Genomic DNA, 18,300 nt, shown 5'->3' on the forward strand with positions numbered 1-18,300 from the left:
CATTCTTCAGGTAATATCACTCAGTTCAGTTCAGTCGCTCAGTCGGGTCCGACTCTTTGTGACCCGGTGAATTGCAGCACGCCAGGCCTCCCTGTCCATCACCAACTCTTGGAGCTTATCCAAACCCGTGTCCATGGAGTCGGTGATGCCATCCAGTCATCTCATCCTCTCTCGTCCCCTTCTCCTCCTGCCCCCAATCCCTCCCAGCATCAGGGTCTTTTCCAAAGACTCAACTGTTCGGATGAGGTGGCCAAAGTATCATTAATTTTACCAAAAAGACTGTGATGTTTTATGTTATTTGTAGACATGCTGTAACATCGGAAATATACTTGCATTGACTTAAGGTAAACTAAATTTCACTTAATGGGCAAAGAAACATCACATATGGTGACAGAGTAATATTATTTTTAAAATACTAAAATTTTCCTTTAATATTTTTTCTCTGATTTATGTGACATAAACAAACTACATAATGGTGTGAAGGACTATAAAGGTTTTATTGCCACTTGTTTGGTATTGCCTGAATAAGTTCTGAGTACCAGTTGTGAGTATCAAACTGCCATAAAACATTTATAACATGCCACTCCACTTTTCATACAGACAAAACTTTAGTGCTCAGAAAAATATTTACAACTTTGCTTTATTTATATAGATTACAGATTTCCAGTCAGAAGTAAGAAAAATAAATGTTGTATGGAATATTTGTTACTTCTCTGCAGGGTCTTAGATTATCTGGCAAATTCCTTCTCCAAAGAAAACCACTTTTCAAAGACGTCCTCAGAAAATGCATACTGGGATTAACATAAAATCGGCAAAGTCACTTGTGTCCACACATTTGAATTCATTTGTAAATAACGACTACTCTCTTCCTCGCTTCCCCACCCCGGGACAGGACTGCAGGCAGCACAGGTGACGAAAGACTTACAAAAAAAGGAATGAATAGGAACAAAAGGATGTAGGCGCCAGGAGGAAAACAGAATCTTCCAGGACAAAATTAATCTCAGAAGGAACAGCAGGTCCAAAACCAGGGATTACTTAAATTTAAATTGCTTTTTGCATGGTGATCAGAGTTAATGTATCAGATTTATTGTCTTCTACGATGCCTGTCTGATTTAACTTTCATGTTAAGCTTATCTTGAGGGACAGATTTCTGTACTAAGCACATAAATAGGTGTTAAACCTGTATTGATTTTTTAAAAGGGTGATGGTCAATCAACTTCACTGTTATTAACTTTTACTTTATGCCTTAAGGACCAAATAGTGGTTTCTATGATTCTTGTTTCACTACACATAAGTTACTAGAAGAAACAACAACTCTCACATACAATAGGAAACCGCAAATAATCTTTAATTCCCCTCCTCCCCCAAACAACCTGGACGCCGGACAGGAAACGTTTGGATAGAGTCCTGCTGAAGTTCCAAGCCTCAAACAAAAAACTTCAACAGTTTGTGCACTCTGAGTTTAAATTTATGGTAATTAAAGTCATCCAGATGGCGGCTGTATTAATCAATGAAGGGGCAGTATTCATCTTGGGACAGAAGATTCTGAAACCCAGAATGAGAAAAATCCCCAAGGTGGGGGTGGGGACAGTTAATTAAGAGCCCCCCAGGGAAAGGTCCTTTCAACGAGGGTTGGAAAAGAATACGTTTGAATTTGAATCTCTTTGAATATAAATCTCCCCTAACAGCAGGAAAAGGGTCCTCTAGCCCAGCAAGCTTTGGGCAGGAAGGGAGTAAACGGAACTGTAAAACAGTCTGCTCAGCTGTTTCTGGTTTGGGACGAGGCGAAGAGAAAGGAGTCGCGATCTGAGAACTGAGTATTTGAGTCACTCAAAATAACTCCAAGGGTCAAATAACGAACTCCAGGCAAAGCGTTGACAAGGCTCCCCCGCCGCAGCACCCCGCGCCGGGTTTCCGCTCAGTTTCCCCCTCCCTCGCGGAGGACGCCCGGCAGGCGCGGCCCCTTCCCACGCGGGGCGCGGCGAGCGCCGACCGCTTCCCCTGGAGCAGCCGGGGGCGGGAAGTCCGCGGCTCGCGGGCTACGGCTGGCGGCCGCCCCTACGATTCCCGGAGCTGGCCTGGGCCGGGCAGGCCTCAAGCCTTCTCCGCCCGGGCTGGGCTTCCAGAGGCGGCGGCGGCGGCAGCAGCGGACGAGGAGGCGGTCTCTGGCCCGCGAGCCGCGAGCGCGGGGCGCCGAGGGGAGGCGGGGCGAGGCCGCGGGGCGGAGGTGGGGGGGGCCGGGAGGTGCATCCTGGGAAATCCACCAACATGGGGCGCAGCCACCGCCGCCGCCGCCGCCGCGAGTCCCGGCCACGGATGCCGCCGCTCCCCTGACGCCCAGCTGGGGCCTCGCGGCGCACCGCGGCCCGGCTCCCCCCGGCACAGACCGGCCAGCGCGCCCTCCGCTCGCTCGCCTGCGGCCATGTGAGGGGGCAGCTCCCTCCGCCGCCGCCGCCTCCTCTTCCTCCCCCCGCCCCCTCCCTCCCCTCCCGCCCCCCTCTCACTGGGCCCTAGAGGAGCCCCCACCGCAGCTCGCCCGCCCTCCGCCGCCCCCACGATGGACAGGAACTACGCGACCTCCGGCTTCGCCGACCCGCCGCCGCCGCCGCCGCCCGCGCCCCCCGCCGCCCCCTCCAGCGCCGCCGCCGCACCACCCCCCGCCCCCGCCTGGGCCTACGAACCCCGAGCCGCGGCCGCCGCCTCCAGCAGCAGCGGCAGCGGCGGTAGCAGCCCCAGCCTCAAGGCCAGGTAGGGAGAGTGGGCGGCGGGGGGTCCTGGCGGGCCCGGAAAAGCCGGGGATGCGTTTGGGGCCTTCGCCCCCGTGCAGCACCCCCCGAGGGTTCGGGTCGGCGGGGAACCCCCCCTGCTCGTCTCGTTGCCCTCACCCTGCCGGGAGAAGCGGCTGCTAATTCCTGTGGGGTGGTTTCGGGGTGGGTGGGGGCGCCCGATGTGGGATTCGCAGCTGGGGAGCGTGGGTAAAAGGGAGGCTTGGGCGGGAGTCGTGGGTCCCCGTCACCTCCGCGTCCTGGGCTTCCACATGGTGAAGTTTGGGTTATTGGCTGAACTCGGCGATCAGGGAAACTCGGGACTCGTGCCGGGTGGCCAAGCGGGCCGCCGAGGAGTTCGGGGCAGTGACATTCCATTGTATTGTGACGGACAATGTGGTCTTGGGGGCCCCGGCGGTGAGCGTGAGGGTGGGGGAGGCGGGAGCGCAAGAGGCGCGGAGCCGAGTCCCTGACATTGGGGGACCTGGGGCGGGGGGGTGGTCTGTGCTGCTGGAGAATCCCGGGGACGTGGGGGCCTGCCAGGGGGCCCCGGGGATGCGAACGCTGCGCCTGGGCTGGGTGACATATGTTCGCAGTGGTGGCCAAGATGAAGCTGTTTTTCTTCCATGCGTTCAAACTTACTCTTGGGTGTCCTCCTCTTAACAACAGCAGGAAGTAAGGAATCTCTCTTTGCCTTCTGTGTTTTGGGGTGACTAAGAGTTGGGAAGAAACCGGAGGGAGGGGGGCGGTCAGTGAAGGCCGTAAAGGTTGAAGAACCGAAGCATGCTTCTCCATCTCGTTTCTGAAGCCCCGGCTCATTATGTAGCGTGGGGTTCAAGAGTTCATCTTTGCTCCAGCATGACCAAGGGAATCTAAAATGTTGACTCTTACTAGATGTTTAAGCTCGCGGGAAATGTGTCGTAGTGCTACTCTGTGAAACGGTCCATTTGAATGATAACTGGAAGGCGTGGTTTGGTTTGGAAGATTTGGGAGCGGGGTGTTTTAAAGCTACCTCTGCCGAACAATGCAGAAATCTGGTAGGTGCAGCTTCTGATTACAAGGACCAGGGAATCCTGGGTTGCTAATGACTTCATCCTCAGCTACCAACAGGAAGCTTCGTGGCTTTATGATCTCATCAAATTTTTTTTATTATTGTCACAACAGAAGTGAACTTTTTTTTTTTTTTTACTTTATATATATTACAGTATTCTAGGTTTTCTTCTTTTGTAGAAGTTGCACGTTCATGATTTGGAAAGTATGTGCGAAGAGTGGTCTTTGTCTTAGATAGTACCTTGGGATGATTGTTGAGAGAATGAGAAAAAATTCGTTCAAGAAAAGGAAAATATGCTTTCATAGAAAATTTAATGTCCTTTGTTTAAAAGAGATGGGGTTAAGAATATAATAATGTGATGTGACAATGTGGAGCTAAATAATTAAATGCTGAGACCTCTCAGAAATAGTCATAACTTTGAACTATATACAGTTTAAGGAGTTCATGAAAAATGTTTGGCACTTTTCCCTTTTATTTATTTATTTTTGGTGGTAATTTGACTTATCATTTTACAAGTAGCTTTTGCATATATACCATAATTTACTAATTAAAGTTACTTTCTCTTCAGTGAACAATGATAGGTGTTTATGCAGCATAGTTTATGTTTTAAATGACAAATGTTTTATTAGGTACATGAAACAAATGCTATCTAGTTATTTCTGTTGTTTCTTTTAGCAGAATACTTCTGAGGCAAGAAACTAAAATCTACTTGTCATATTTTCCAAATGTTATTTATCAAAGTAACAAAGAATGACTTCCCAAACACATTTGAAAACAGTAAGTAGATTTATTTGGAACACATAATCTAAAAGGGATTTATTTTGTTTATTGAAAACGATTGATTCTTAAATGCTCAGCCCCTCCCCTCTTAAAATATATTTTGGGGGTGGAGTTAGCTAAATTATAGCATAGAAAATGCAGGCTTTCCCCCTCCCCCATGAACTTGCTTTGTTAACATCTTGTGTTAGGATCAGGCCATCTGTACAGGGCTACACACACTTCTTAATTGTACCTCATTTTATTCTGTGCGAGTGCTCTCTTCAGTTATATAAAAAATACTGAATCTGAAATATGCCCTGTAAGTCTGTAAGTATTGTGTGTTTTCAGAAGACTATTCATATTTTTTATAACATTTTGAAAAGCTGTTTCATAATTCATGTATCAGTTGAATGTTTTTGTTCCCCCTTGTGGCAGTTTTTCTTGAAGGTGCAAATGAATACTGGTTGTGATGATGTGATGTGGATACTTATCCGCAAGGAGTTAGCCTGTCTGTCACCTTGTTTCCAATAACCTATTCAGAAGCTAACAGATGGTAGTGACGTTCAGTTGTTACTGATATGGGATCTAACATTCTACTTTATGTCTTTACTTGGTCCTAAAATGAAACATTTTCATCAGCTGATAGGAAATAGCACGGTAAACATTTTTTCATGAGTTCCAAAATAACACTTTCTTGATATAATGGCTCCACAAGATACTAGGTATTTCCATTGGTTTAACAATTGAAAAATAAAGAACTAATGGGAAAACTCTAGCATTTCACTTTAAATAGAGTGTATAGAGATTTCTGAATGTTTCTAAAATATTTCTTGCTGGGTACATGGAAATTTCAGGGATAAGACCTGATTGTATATACATTTCCATTTATTTGTCCTCTTAGTTTTAGGGACCAAATGAGCATATATCTTCATCTGTCACCATGTGGTTAGAAATGTTCTTTGTGGGGCTATTTTAGGTACTCTAAATACCTTTACATGTTTTTGGATATAAGATGATCATCAGGAAGCTACAGACCTGCATCTTTTCTCTCCCTGACATTTGTGTCTTTGTACAGAATAGGAAGAGACAGGCCGTTTCATCATAGTTATGATAGATGTTGTGTTGGTATTTGAATATACACCAGAAGATGACTAAACAGAAATATTTTGTTTTAAAATAAAATTATATTTGTTTTGCCTTTTTGACTTGAAACAGTCTTTTTTGCCACCAGTTTTTAGAATTTCCTAAATAAATTATAAATTCATCCTGATTTTAGTGTGAATGTAATGAGTGTGATAGGTTGTCCTTCCAAAAAACAAAACAATGGTTAGTTTCTCCAGAAGTGATCGGCTACTGTATTAAGGACATTTTGTGTACACGCTCACTTCCTTCAATCCTGTCCAACTCTTTGCCACCCTATGGATGATAGCCTGCCAGATGAGGTCCATGGGATTCTCCAGGCAAGAGTACTGGAGTGGGTTGCCATGCCCTCCTCCAGGGGATCTTCTGGACCCAGGGATAGAACCCAGGTTCTCCGCATCGCAGGCAGATTCTTTACCACTGAGCCACCGGGGTAAGCCCAAGGACATTTTGAGTAAGTTTTAAATCTAGCATTTTCCTCAAGGCTTTTGGGATAAGACCTGAAAGATCACAATTTGTAAGGAGTTGAGACAATCGCAAAGTAGTGAAAGGTTATTTGGAACAAACTTCTGTTGTTCGTAATTTCCCATAGAAACAATGTTGTAAGTAATTTGTAATATTGTAAGTAATGTCAGTTACTGACAACTTATTTGTGCTAGCTACTGTTTTAAGTGATCAATGCAAACACTATTTAATCCTCAAAGTAATCTTTTGAGGTAGGCATTGTTTATACCTTCTTTTTTAAGAATTGGAAACTGAGACATAGTGAGATTAATAAACTTACAGCCACATAGCAAGTAAGTAGTGGAGCAGGGATTTAAACCTGGGCATGTTTCATTACTGAACTGGACTACTTGGATAGTCTGATACTGTAATCTGCCTATGTAATGGGTTAATGATCGTTTATAACTGGCCTGGAATCCTGACCATCATTAATATCGTTATTTCAGTGTTCTTTATCATTGTTGTCCATCTTTTTTCCTAATTGAAACATACTTCCTTTCATTTCCATAACACTGTACTTTCTGACTTTCCTCTTTCCTCTCTGGGCTACTGCTTTTTCCTGTTCTTCACTAGTTCTTAACTCTTCTAATCTCCACATATTGTTTCCTTAGGGTTTGGGGTTGATAGGATTTCTTGTCCATTCTGCACTTTGTCCTAGGATATCACATCCATGCCCATGACTTAAAATACCATCTCTAGAGATGCCCATATATACATCTAAAGCCCAAACCTCTCCTGAGCACCTAGTTGCGTATCCATCTACCTCTTCGAGCTTTCATTGGCTACGTAGCAGGAATCATCAGTGATGAGCTCATACTTTCCCCATCCACCCCACCTCTGCTTCTCTAGTGAAGCCTTTCTCAGTCACGCCTCTGTCCATCTAGTTGCTCAGGCCAGAACCCGGGAGTTGTGCGTGCTCTGTCACCAAACCTTGCTGACTTTTGTTTCGTCTCTTAAATAATGTCTTGGAATTGTCTACTTGGTGTTTCTGCTGCTCCAGCCTGATCCAAGCCACTATTATTTTTCTCTTGGATAACTAAATAATCTTAAATCTTTCCTTTCCTTCCTTCAGTTCATTCCTTTATTTTTTTTAAATGAAAGTATAGTTGATTTGGGGTTCCCTGGTGGCTCAGATGGTAGAGAATCCGCCTGCAATGTGGAAGACCTGGGTTCAATCCCTGGGTTGGGAAGATCCCCTGGAGGAGGGCATGGCAACCCACTCCAGTACTCTTGCCTGGAGAATCCCCATGGACAGAGGAGCCTGGCGGGCTCCATGGGGCTGAAAAAAGTCAGATGCAGCCGAGCACCTAAGCACAAGCACGTGGTTGATTTACAGTGTTGTGCCAATCTCTGCTGAATAGCAAAGTGACTCAGTTTTACACATATATACATTCCATTCTTTTTTAAATATTCTTTTCCCTTATGGTTTATCCCAGGAGATTGGATATAGTACCTTGTTATTTATCCATTCTAAATGTAATGGTTTGCATCAACCAACCCCAAATTCCCAGTCCATTCCTCTGCCTCCCTCACTTCAGTTTGTTCTGTTCATAGAATTCAGAGTGATTTTAACTTAATTTAATTTTTGGCTGTGCCGGGTCTTAGTTGTGGCACTTGGGATCTTTCTTGCAGTATTTGGGATCAGTTCCCTCACCAGTTATCAAACCTGACCCCTTGCATTGTAAGCGTGGAGTCTTAACCACTGGACCACCAGGGAAGTCCCAGAGTGGTTTTTAAAAACACAGATCTAGCAGTTTGATCATGTTGTTCCTTTGCTTAGTACCTTTCCACTGCTACTCCTACACCTTAAGGTCAAGGTTTTAAAAATCTGAAATGGGTTGTATATGGTCCTGCATTTACTGGTCCATTTAAAATTGCTTGGGTCATCCTAAATTGCTTTCTACCTAAAGCTCTCCTACACCCTGTCCCTTCCACCTATCTCTCACGCTTTTTCTATCTCCCAACCTGACTTTTTTTTTTTTTTAAGTTTTATGAATGTTGTTTTTTTTTTGCATTTTTTAATTTTATTTTTAAACTTTACAATATTGTATTAGTTTTGCCAAATATCGAAATGAATCCGCCACAGCCAACCTGACTTCTTAAGGTATTTCATGTTAGAAACCTCCTGCCTTTCGACCTCTGCTCCCTGTTGTTCTGTGCAATGGTATATACATACTGTGTTTCAGCAAAATTCTTAGAAATGTAATTACATACCTATATGCTTTTTAGGTGGGGTTTCCCAGGTGGCTCAGTGGTAAAGAATCCACCTGCAGTGCAGGAGACAGAAAGGATGCTAGTATGATCCCTGGGTTGGGAAGATCCCCTGGAGGAGGAAATGGCAACCCACTCCAGTATTCTTGCCTGGAGAATCCCATGGACAGAGGAGCCTGTTGGGCTGCGGTTCATAGGGTCACAAAGAGTTGGAGACAGCGGAAGCCACTGAGCACGCATGTATACTGTTTATGTAATAGATGCCTTCCTTTTTAGAATGGAAGTTCTTTGAGGGACACTGTGTTTTGCCTACTGCTCTCTACCTGATATGTAACTTTTTTGTTGTTTAGTCACTAAGTTGTGTCCGACTCTTTGTGAGCCCATGGGCTGTAGCCCACCAGGGGCCTCTGTCCATGGGATTTCCCAGGCAGAAATACTGGGGTGGGTTGCCATTTCCTTCTCCATAGGATCTTCCCAACCTAGGGAACCTGTGTATCCTGCCTCTCCTGCACTGCAGGTGGATTCTTTACCACTGAGCTGCCAGAGAAGATGGTACTCTAGTGCCTGGCATATGAAAGTTAAAGTGGAATCTCTCAGTCGTGTCTAACTCTTTTCCACCCCATGGACTGTAGCCTACCAGGCTCCTCCGTCCATGGGATTTTCCAGGCAAGAGTACTGGAGTGGGCTGCCATTTCCTTCTCCAGGGGATCTTCCCAACCCGGAGATTGAACCCAGGTCTCCTGCATTGCAGACGGGCGCTTTACCATCTGAGCTAGGTATATAATTGTTGTTTAATATTAATACTTATTTATGGCATGAAAACCAGAACTCTGTTTTAGCATGGGAATTGGAAGCCCTTTGTTCCTTGCTGCTGTCTCTCGTGCCATTCCCCACCTTCCCTGTCTACTCTGTAGTCGGGACCAGAATGAAGGGTTAGGGCATTTGTGATTGTCATTGGTAGGAAGCGTGGAGGTACAGGCTGCTGCTTGCTTTCCTCCTTTCCTTGTTATACTCTCTGGAACAGTGTGAGCACTAATGTGTATATAGCAAAACACAGGATTTTTCTTTTTCATTAAACAAATATTTGTGTGCCCAGTATATGCAAGGCACTGTTGCCTTTATCAAGTATATTTCTGCAGTGAAAGCTTGAGAAGTCCAATGTCAAATTCATTCACTCATTAAAATGTACTGAGCATCTCTGAGTTTCTGTTACTAAGCTAAGTTCTACAGGGTACTGCAGAAATGAAGGAGACACTGTCCTGCCTCTTAAAGAACGTGATCCAATAAATGCAGTGTAACCTTTAAAAACAGTGAATCAGTGTATTGTGTACCTGTAACTTACATTATACATCAACTATACTTCATTAAAAAAAAACACAAACTTGTAATTGAGAAAGGTTACAGGATCATATACTTGCTGCCTCAGATCAGATCAGTCACTCAGTCGTGTCCGACTCTTTGCAACCCCATGAATTGCAGCACACCAGGCCTCCCTGTCCCTCACCAACTCCCGGAGTTCACTCAGACTCACGTCCATCGAGTCAGTGATGCCATCCAGCCATCTCATCCTCTGTCGTCCCCTTCTCCTCCTGCCCCCAATCCCTCCCAGCATCAGAGTCTTTTCCAATGAGTCAACTCTTGCCTGTCTACTTGGCTTTGAAATGCTGAAGTGCCTAAGAAGCTTGGCGTTCCATCCTTCTCTTTCTACTCACCCTTGGTGAAGTTGTCATATATACAAAATTATTTTCAAATCTCTATCTCTAGATTCATATCTATCTATCTCCCTGTCATCTCCATTTGGGTACTGAATAACTATTTCAAATATAATATATCTAAAACCTGATTATCGCCCTAACCCCGCAACCACATTCTCCTTTAATCTTCCCCACCTCTGTAAATAATGCTGCCATTTACTTTGTAGCTCATGCCTAAGAGTTTGGCGCCATCTATGATTCATTTCTTTCATATCCACTCCCTCAGTAAATCCTGCTGGTTTGATCTCCATATGTATGTGCTCCCACATGGACAGTTGCGCTGCCTCCTTGTTTCCACTTTAGCCTTTCTATAATAGAGTTTATTAACAGGCAGAATTAACATTTCAACATAGAAGTCAGGTAATGTCATTACCCTGCTTACAACCTCCTTGTGTTACTCAGGAAAATACAGAGTCCTTATCGTGGCCTCTGAGGTTGTAAGTGATCTGAGCCTTGGCTAATTCTCCAACCTAATCATTCCGCTCCATCTACCATCCTTCAGCCACATGGGCCTTATTTCTGTTCCTGAAACATGCTAAGATTATTTGTGTCTTAGGAATTTCGCACTGGTTGTTCTTTTTATCTGGAGTTTCTTTACAGGTTTTTGCTTCTACTTCTGGACATGTAGGTCTTCACCCAGATGTTACCACCTCAAAAAGATCTTCTCTGACTGCCCTCTGTAGAGTAACTTCTCATCACTGTATTATATCACAGAGTTTTATTTTCTTCATTGTATTATCACTCTCTGAAGTAATTTTTTAGATTTATATATATCACTTGGCTTCCCTGGTAGCACAGCTGGTAAAGAATCCGCCTGCAATGCAGGAGACCTTGGTTTGATTCTTGGATTGGGAGGATCCCCTGGAGGAGGGCATGGCAGTCCACTCTAGTATTCTTGCCTGGAAAATCCCAATGTACAGAGGAGCCTGGTGGGCTACTGTCCATGTAGTAGTCGGACACGACTGAGCGACTAAGCACGTATGTATCACTTATTGCTGCCCTTCCCCATTCCGCTAACCACCACTAGTAGAATGCATGTTCCATGAGAACAGTGAGCTGTCTTATTCACATCTGTTGAAGGCAGTTTAGAGAAATGGTTGATAGGATAAGCTCTTAAGTCAGAATTTGACTTAAGGGGGTTGTGTTTTGACTCCACCACTTGCAGTATGATCTTAAAGAAGTCTCTTAATTGTTCTGTTCCTGAAGTTCCCTGTGTGAAAACAGAAAGTTTTTTTGAAGATTAAATGAGAACACAGAAAAGCGTTTAGAATGGTGTCTGGCATATAGAATAGTGTATAGCATATGAGCATTATTGTCAGCACTCAGAACAATATCTGGCACATTGTCAGTGCATGTAGAACATTCAGTGAATGAAAGAAATGACTATAGTCCTAAGCAGAGTACTTGTTTTTTTTAAAGAGGTATAAAAATGCTTGGGGGACTTCTAGGGAAAAGTTATGTTGAGTTCAAGAGGATTAAGGAAGCATTTTTCAGGTGTATTGCATACAGACTGATCTGAATTTTTGTTAACATTGAGTAAATGGCATAAGGTATTAGCGGAAAGAAGGCAGTTCTGAGAGCAAGTGTTCCAAAGTGGGAGGGAGTAGAAGCTGCTGGATTAGTTAAGGGGAGGTCCTTGAACTGGCATAGCATGACTTCTGTCGCAGGTTACTGGTCAGAGCAGTCCTGGGCGCAGTACAGAGAAGACCTCCTTGGAGAGGTCACCAGAGTAATAATACTCTTCCACAGTGTACTGGTACTAGATTTTCGAGGGCTTTTGATGACAGACAATGGAGTTTAGTCTCTACGGCTCAGTAGGGAGCTTTGAAATTCGGATTTTTAACAGGCATGATGATGATGATAATATCAGCCCCAAAAAAGAGTTTTAATAAGATTAATTTGACAGTCAAGTACAGAATGCTTGAAGTATCATTTCACTAAGATGTGAGGAAAGAGCACATGTAAATGTCCTAAGGCCAGAACAATTCTGGTAATTCCCTTTTCTGACTCAGTCTAACCCTAGATCAGTGGTTGTCAAATTTAAGAGTCCTTCAGAATCACCCAGCGGGCTTGTTGAAATACAAGTTGCTGGATCTAACCCCAGAGTTTTTGAATCAATAAATCTGAGGTGGAGCCCAATAATTTGCATTTCTAACTAGTTCTTAGGTGATGCTAGTGATGTTTATCACCTTATCACCCTCTTCTTGCCATTCTTATCTCTGCTTAAAAATCATCTCTTCACGAAGGTGTTCCCTTACCACAAAATCTCAGTGGCCCCACCCAGTTTGTCTTTTCATACCGTTCATGGGGTTGCCATTCCTTTCTCCAGTGGACCACATTGTGTACGAACTCTCCACTATGGTCCGTCCATCTTGGGTGGCCCTACACAGCATGGCTCATAGTTTCATTGAGTTAGACAAGGCTGGGATTCGTGTGATCAGTTTGTTTAGTTTTCTGTGATTGGGTTTAGTTTGGACATGAAACAACTGACTGGTTCAAGATTGGGAAAGGAGCACATCAAGGCTGTATATGGTCACCCTGCTTATTTAACTTATATGCAGAGTACATCATGAGATATACTGTACTAGATGAAGCACAAGCTGGAATCAGGATTGCTGGGAGAAATATCAATAACCTCAGATATGCAGATGACACCACCCTTATGGCAGAAAGCGAAGAAGAAGAAAAGAGCCTCTTGATGAAAGTGAAAGAGGAGAGTGAAAAAGTTGGCTTAAAATTCAACATTCCATGGCAAATAGATGGGGAAGCAGTGGAAACAGAGATTTTATTTTTGGGGGCTCCAAAATCACTGCAGATGGTGACTGCAGCCACGAAATTAAAAGACACTTGCTCCTTGGAAGAAAAGCTATGACCAACCTAAACAACCTATTAAAAAGCAGAGACGTTACTTTGCCGACAAAGGTCTGTCTAGTCAAAGCTGTGGTTTTTCCAGTAGTCGTGGATGGATGTGAGAGTTGGACTATAAAGAAAGCTGAGTGCCAAAGGATGGATGCTTTTGAACTGTGGTGTTAGAGAAGACTCTTGAGAGTCCTTTGGACTGCAAGGAGATCAAACCAGTCCATCCTAAAGGAGATCAGTCCTGAATATTCATTGGAAGGACTGATGCTGAAGCTGAAACTCTGGTACTTTAGCCACCCGATGGGAAGAACTGACTCATTGGAAAAGACTCTGATGCTGGGAAAAATTGAAGGCAGGAGAAGAAGGGGATGACAGAGGATGAGATGGTTGGATGGCATCACCAACTTGATGGACATGAATTTGAGCAAGCACCGGGAGTTGGTGATGGACAGGGAAGCCTGGTGTGCTGCAGTCCGTGGAGTTGCAAAGAGTCGGACACGACTGAGCGACTAAATTGAACTGAACTGAGCATAAGATATGGGAATTTTAGAGATGTTTACCGAGTGCCTGTCATGGCTTTTGGAGCTTGGAATATATTAGTGAGCAAAACCTAGATCCCTGCCCTGATGACTTTTAAACTGGGTATGTGGAGTGAGACAGATGATAAATAATAAACATAACTGTAAATTTTCTGGTATTTTGGTAAGTGATACGAGAAAACACAGGGTAATGAAGAATGGAAGGTGAATGAGGAAGGCAATGTAGATTTAAATCACAGTCTAATTGAAACAGTGATATTTGGTCGTCTTTTGAAAAGAAGTATTTTACATTGAGAAACAGTACTTCAGTAAGAGAAACAGTACTTCAATAAGAGGTTACCCCCACCCCCACCCCCAGTGATGCAAGTGAGACTACAAGCTTTGTTTAAAAACATATTGCCTACTCTTTTGCTAAACTTACATATAAAATGTCTTCCTTCTTTGTGAAATGTTTATCCTTTGTTGCTGCTGCTGCTGTTCTAAATTTTAGGAACATGCTAGATGACTTATTACCAGGATGTTACACAGTTTCTGAATTTCCCTTGGGCCAGTCTAGCTAGGCTGGACTTTTCCCCTCCTAGGCCTTTCTGCAATTAGGTTTTTTTTTTTTAATTTTTGTTCAGTAGTAAGCATGTGTTCAAAAATGTGTAGAAGTACTGTATAACCTGAAGAGGTAAATAGGAGAGCATGGACCTAGTTTTAGCATATCCATTCATTTTTCTTTCATTTTTTTTTTCTGGAATCATGACCACAGATTCTCCCTTGACCTCTGTCTCTTTTATCTCTGAAAAAAGCACACCATTTTCCCATTGTTCCTTGAACAGCAACAAGAACGCTCTTATCTTGGGGTCTTTGGGCTGTTTCCTGTACTAGGACCACTCTTCGCTCTGATGATCTGTCTATAGGGCTTTCTCCCGCACTTCTTTGGGTTCAAAATGCTGCCTTGTTAGGCCCTCGGTGGCTCCCCTGTCCCCATCTGTACTCCACTTCATCACTGTGTCGCTCAGCACCCTGCTTGAAGTTTCTTCGTAGCACTTGTCAGTCCTTGATAGTAAATATTTCTATACTGTTGTTTATCGTTGACTCCTATCCAGTAACCCTTGGATGTTTCTTGACAATCCAAGTTGAGCTGTTTAGTCCTCCCCCCTTCCCTCTCCCTTCCTGAAAATATCTGTCACCTAATAAGTCTTAAATAGATATTGATCTAATAAAGAGTATAGTTAATGCTGGAATACATTCTGCTTTGAGTTATTATCTAATATCTCAGAGTTTAAATTTGGCCTCCGTAAATGTAAGTTTCTTTAGGGATCCTGACCATGTAACTTACCCTGTGTTTGTAGGACTATAGGATATAACTAAATATAAAATAATGAAATTTTCGTATGACTTAAATGCCGTCATTCTCATTACTGTGTGATCACTGATCCTGTTTAAATAACTTGGGACCAGATTTATCTGACCTAGTGAAGCATGATAAACACAAAAATGTGGATATGCTAAAATACTTTTGCTTGGATCTGCCTAAATTAGATGGCTTAACATTTTTAAACATTTCTTATATTGAGCAAACTGAATGTTGATCTGTTAGAACAGCTGGTACTATCTCCTTTTAAACAGACATTAAGTTATTGAAATCAATTTGGTTTGGCTAAAGCTACATAAATAAGGTTTATTGGACAATGCCAAAGTAAGAGTATGAACCATTTGAAAGGATAGGGTTTAAATAGAACAGTGGCGGTACAAAAAAACAAGAGATGGTCTTTTGCTGTTAGTATCTTTGTATTACTTTTTAACAAGAGCAAGTTTGGGCCCAATGACCTTAACTTACAGCATAGAAGATGATGGCTCCAGACTTGCTATTAAAAGCTAATCTAGGGCTTTCCTGATGGCTCAACGGTAAAGAATCTTCCCGCCAATGCAGGAGATGGGTTCAATCCCTAGTCTGGGAAGATCCCACACTCTGCTGAGCAACTAAACCTGTGTGCCACTACTAGTGAGCCTGTGCTGTAGGGCCTGGGAACTGCGACTGCTGAAACCCATGCACCTTTAGAGCCCGTGCTCTGCAACAAGAGAAGCCACCGCAATGAGAAAACGGCTCGTTACATCTAAAGAATAGCCTCCACTTGCCACAACTAGAGAAAAGCTCGTGCAGCAACAAAGACCCAGCGCATAGCCAAAAAAAAAAAATTATATGTATTTTTTTTTTTAAAGCTAATCTAGTATACCAGCCAATTAGCATAGACCTATTGTGTGTACACCTTTTGTCCACTCAGGGCTTCCCTGATAGCTCAGCTGGTAAAGAATCTGCCTACAATGCAGGAGACCCTGGTTCGATTCCTGGATTGGGAAGATCCGCTGGAGAAGGGATAGGCTACGCATTCCAGTATTCTTAGGCTTCCTTTGTGCCTCAGCTGGTAAAGAATCCGCCTGTATATGGGAGACCTGGGTTGGGAAGATCCCCTGGAGAAGGGAAAGGCAACCCACTCCAGTATTCTGGCCTGGATAATTTCATGGACTGTATAGCCCATCGGGTAACAAAGAGTTGGACACGACTGAAAGTTTTTCACTTTCATTGTGCACCTTGGGTTTCCCTGGTGGCTCAGTAGTAAAGAATCTGCCTGCCAAACAGGAGACATGAGCTCAATACCTGGGTTCAATCCCTGTGTTGGGAAGATCCCCTGGAGAAGGAAATGGCGACCCACTCCAGTATTCTTGCCTAGGAAATCCCGTGGACAGAGGAGCCTAGTGGGCTACAGTCCGTGGGTTCGCAAGAGTCTGACGTGACTTAGCGACTAAACAACAGCAGCAAACAGTTGTGCACCTTATTATGGACATTTAGCATCCTCATAAAGTATACTTAGGAATGAGTTTGTCTGTTATTCAGGTTTAATGAACACGTTTATTAAGAAATTTTAAGTTACTTTAGCTTGTAAATTATGACACTGGAATAACATTTTATGGTATCTTTTTAAATTATTGTTTCAAAATGTATACGTTTTCTCCAGCGTTCATTATAATTTCTTCTTCTGTATTCACCTTTGTTTTGGACCAGGGATCTGTAACTTGAATTAGTAGAAGTTGATTTTTCTCTACTACAAACAGCAGCGGCATTTTTATTATGGAAAATTTTAAACCAAACACATTTTAAAGCTATAATGAATCCATATGTATCCATTAGCCAGCTTCTACAGTTTTAGCACATGATCACTCTCCTTTCATATATGTCCATACCAACTTTGTCTCCCTACTTTGTATTTACTTTGTTTTATTTCAGAGTGAATTTCATGCCTTGTGTCTCTTTCAGCCATATGTATGTTTCTGAAAGATAAAGGCTTGAAAATTTGTAACATAACCATAACATGTAGGATATTTTAAGGCAATATATAAATATTCTTCTTTGGTATCTGAAATCAATCTTAAAATAGTATAAATAATATTGTACAATTGCAGTTGTATAAAATACTAGTGGTTTTATTATAAGTTTTTGGTTAACGGGCTTACAAATTTCGGGAAATTTCCTTAAAAAATGTTGAGCATCTGGAAAATTTCTGATTACTTTTTAGTAAAATTTATAGGGCATGCCTGAAACTAACACAACATTGTAAATCAGCTATACTCCAATAAAAGTTTAAAAATTTATAGCAAAAGAAGAAAAAGTATCGTATCAAAATGAAAGTTAAAAGTTTGGATTTTGATTCTCCTGAAAATCTCTTTCCCTCAAAAATGTTGTTTATGGGGTTCTTGTACTAAACCAAAGATGTACAAATGTTTGTCTACAAAATTGTTCACAAGTGTGAATCATTGTGTGTATCTGTAGAAAGTATATATATACTCTAGAATTAAATGTATATTTTCAGGAAGATTTTCCTTACTTAATGCCAGAAATCCTAGACCATGTTAATATTAGTGAACAAAATTATGATGATTAAGAATTCAGCTCTACTAGTTTCTCAAACACGGAAGAAATTTAACTTGGTAAGGGAAAGACTAGGCCACAAACAATAAGATACAATAAAGAAATTAAAAATATTTCATAGTACTTATATGTTTGAATCATGGAGACATGGATTCTATTGTGTAGTATAAGAAGTAACCAGTTCTGTGTGTTCACTTTCAATAATCCCTTCCTAGCCTGAAATGAGAGGACCCACATGTCATTTTTGTCTGCCTCTTAAATGAATGTTAATTTCTGGACATTACAGATTGTTAATACACTGCAGCAGTTCAAATCACAAAATAATTTGCTTTGACAGATGTTATTTCTTTTAAAAGAAAAACATTCTAGAAAAATATTGGGATTGGAAAAAATTGGACCTGAAATGTTTTCTTTGTTCAAAGGAAAAGTCAGTAATGCAGGTGATGACAGAAATAAAAAAGGAAGATGGGATGGAATATTGGAATTGTGTCCAATCAGGTCTTGGTGACTCTTGTCATCACACAGATAGCCAACCACATGCCACATTACTGTCACATTCAATTTATTTCCCGACTGAACAAAAAGCGGAAGCTCTGAGTAGCCTTGACTTTGGCATCGTCTCTCTTGGGCATCTGTTACAAATGCCAAAGTCTGTCTCTCTTTGTTGTGGATAATATTTGGAACTGGTATATTGGTCTTTGAATATGTTCTACTGCTCCACTAGGCAGGAAATACCATACTACTTATTTCACTTTCTTAGTGAAAAACAGAAATACCTTCTATTTAACAAATGTATCATTTA

The 18,300-nt window shown here is 42.5% G+C and overlaps 2 protein-coding genes across 7 annotated transcripts in view; one reads left to right on the plus strand and one right to left on the minus strand.

Annotated features, from left to right (window-relative positions):
- Positions 1-1,331: 1,331 nt before the first annotated feature.
- Positions 1,332-3,870, minus strand: LOC132342354 (uncharacterized). Its single transcript, XM_059875158.1, has 2 exons — positions 2,886-3,870; positions 1,332-1,545 (listed from the first exon to the last, which is right to left on the minus strand). The coding sequence occupies exons 1-2, from the start codon at positions 3,582-3,584 to the stop codon at positions 1,504-1,506; spliced, it is 741 nt and encodes a 246-aa protein (XP_059731141.1). The 5' UTR covers positions 3,585-3,870; the 3' UTR covers positions 1,332-1,503.
- QSER1 (glutamine and serine rich 1) overlaps positions 2,516-18,300 on the plus strand; it is a 79,963-nt gene continuing 64,178 nt past the window's right edge. For 2 of the 6 annotated variants that reach the window (XM_010812730.4, XM_059874880.1), the window contains exon 1: positions 2,518-2,748. In XM_010812730.4, the coding sequence (XP_010811032.3) occupies positions 2,558-2,748 (191 nt within the window). In that variant the 5' untranslated portion in view covers positions 2,518-2,557. Of the gene's footprint in view, positions 2,749-3,350; positions 3,441-3,930; positions 4,594-18,300 lie in introns of those variants that run through there. The other 4 variants (XM_059874883.1, XM_059874882.1, XM_059874879.1 and 1 more) reach the window with 4 other exon arrangements.

This window comes from Bos taurus, chromosome 15 (genome assembly GCF_002263795.3).
Source record: "Bos taurus isolate L1 Dominette 01449 registration number 42190680 breed Hereford chromosome 15, ARS-UCD2.0, whole genome shotgun sequence".
Lineage (NCBI taxonomy): Eukaryota > Metazoa > Chordata > Mammalia > Artiodactyla > Bovidae > Bos > Bos taurus.

Coding starts and splice junctions, on each gene's coding strand:
- LOC132342354 (XM_059875158.1), bottom strand. CDS start 3,584: ATGAGCCGGGGCTTCAGAAACGAGATGGAGAAGCATGCTTCGGTTCTT. Junction 1,546..2,885: donor CAGCCGCTTCTCCCGGCAGG/GTGAGGGCAACG, acceptor TCTGGGTTTCAG/AATCTTCTGTCCCAAGATGA.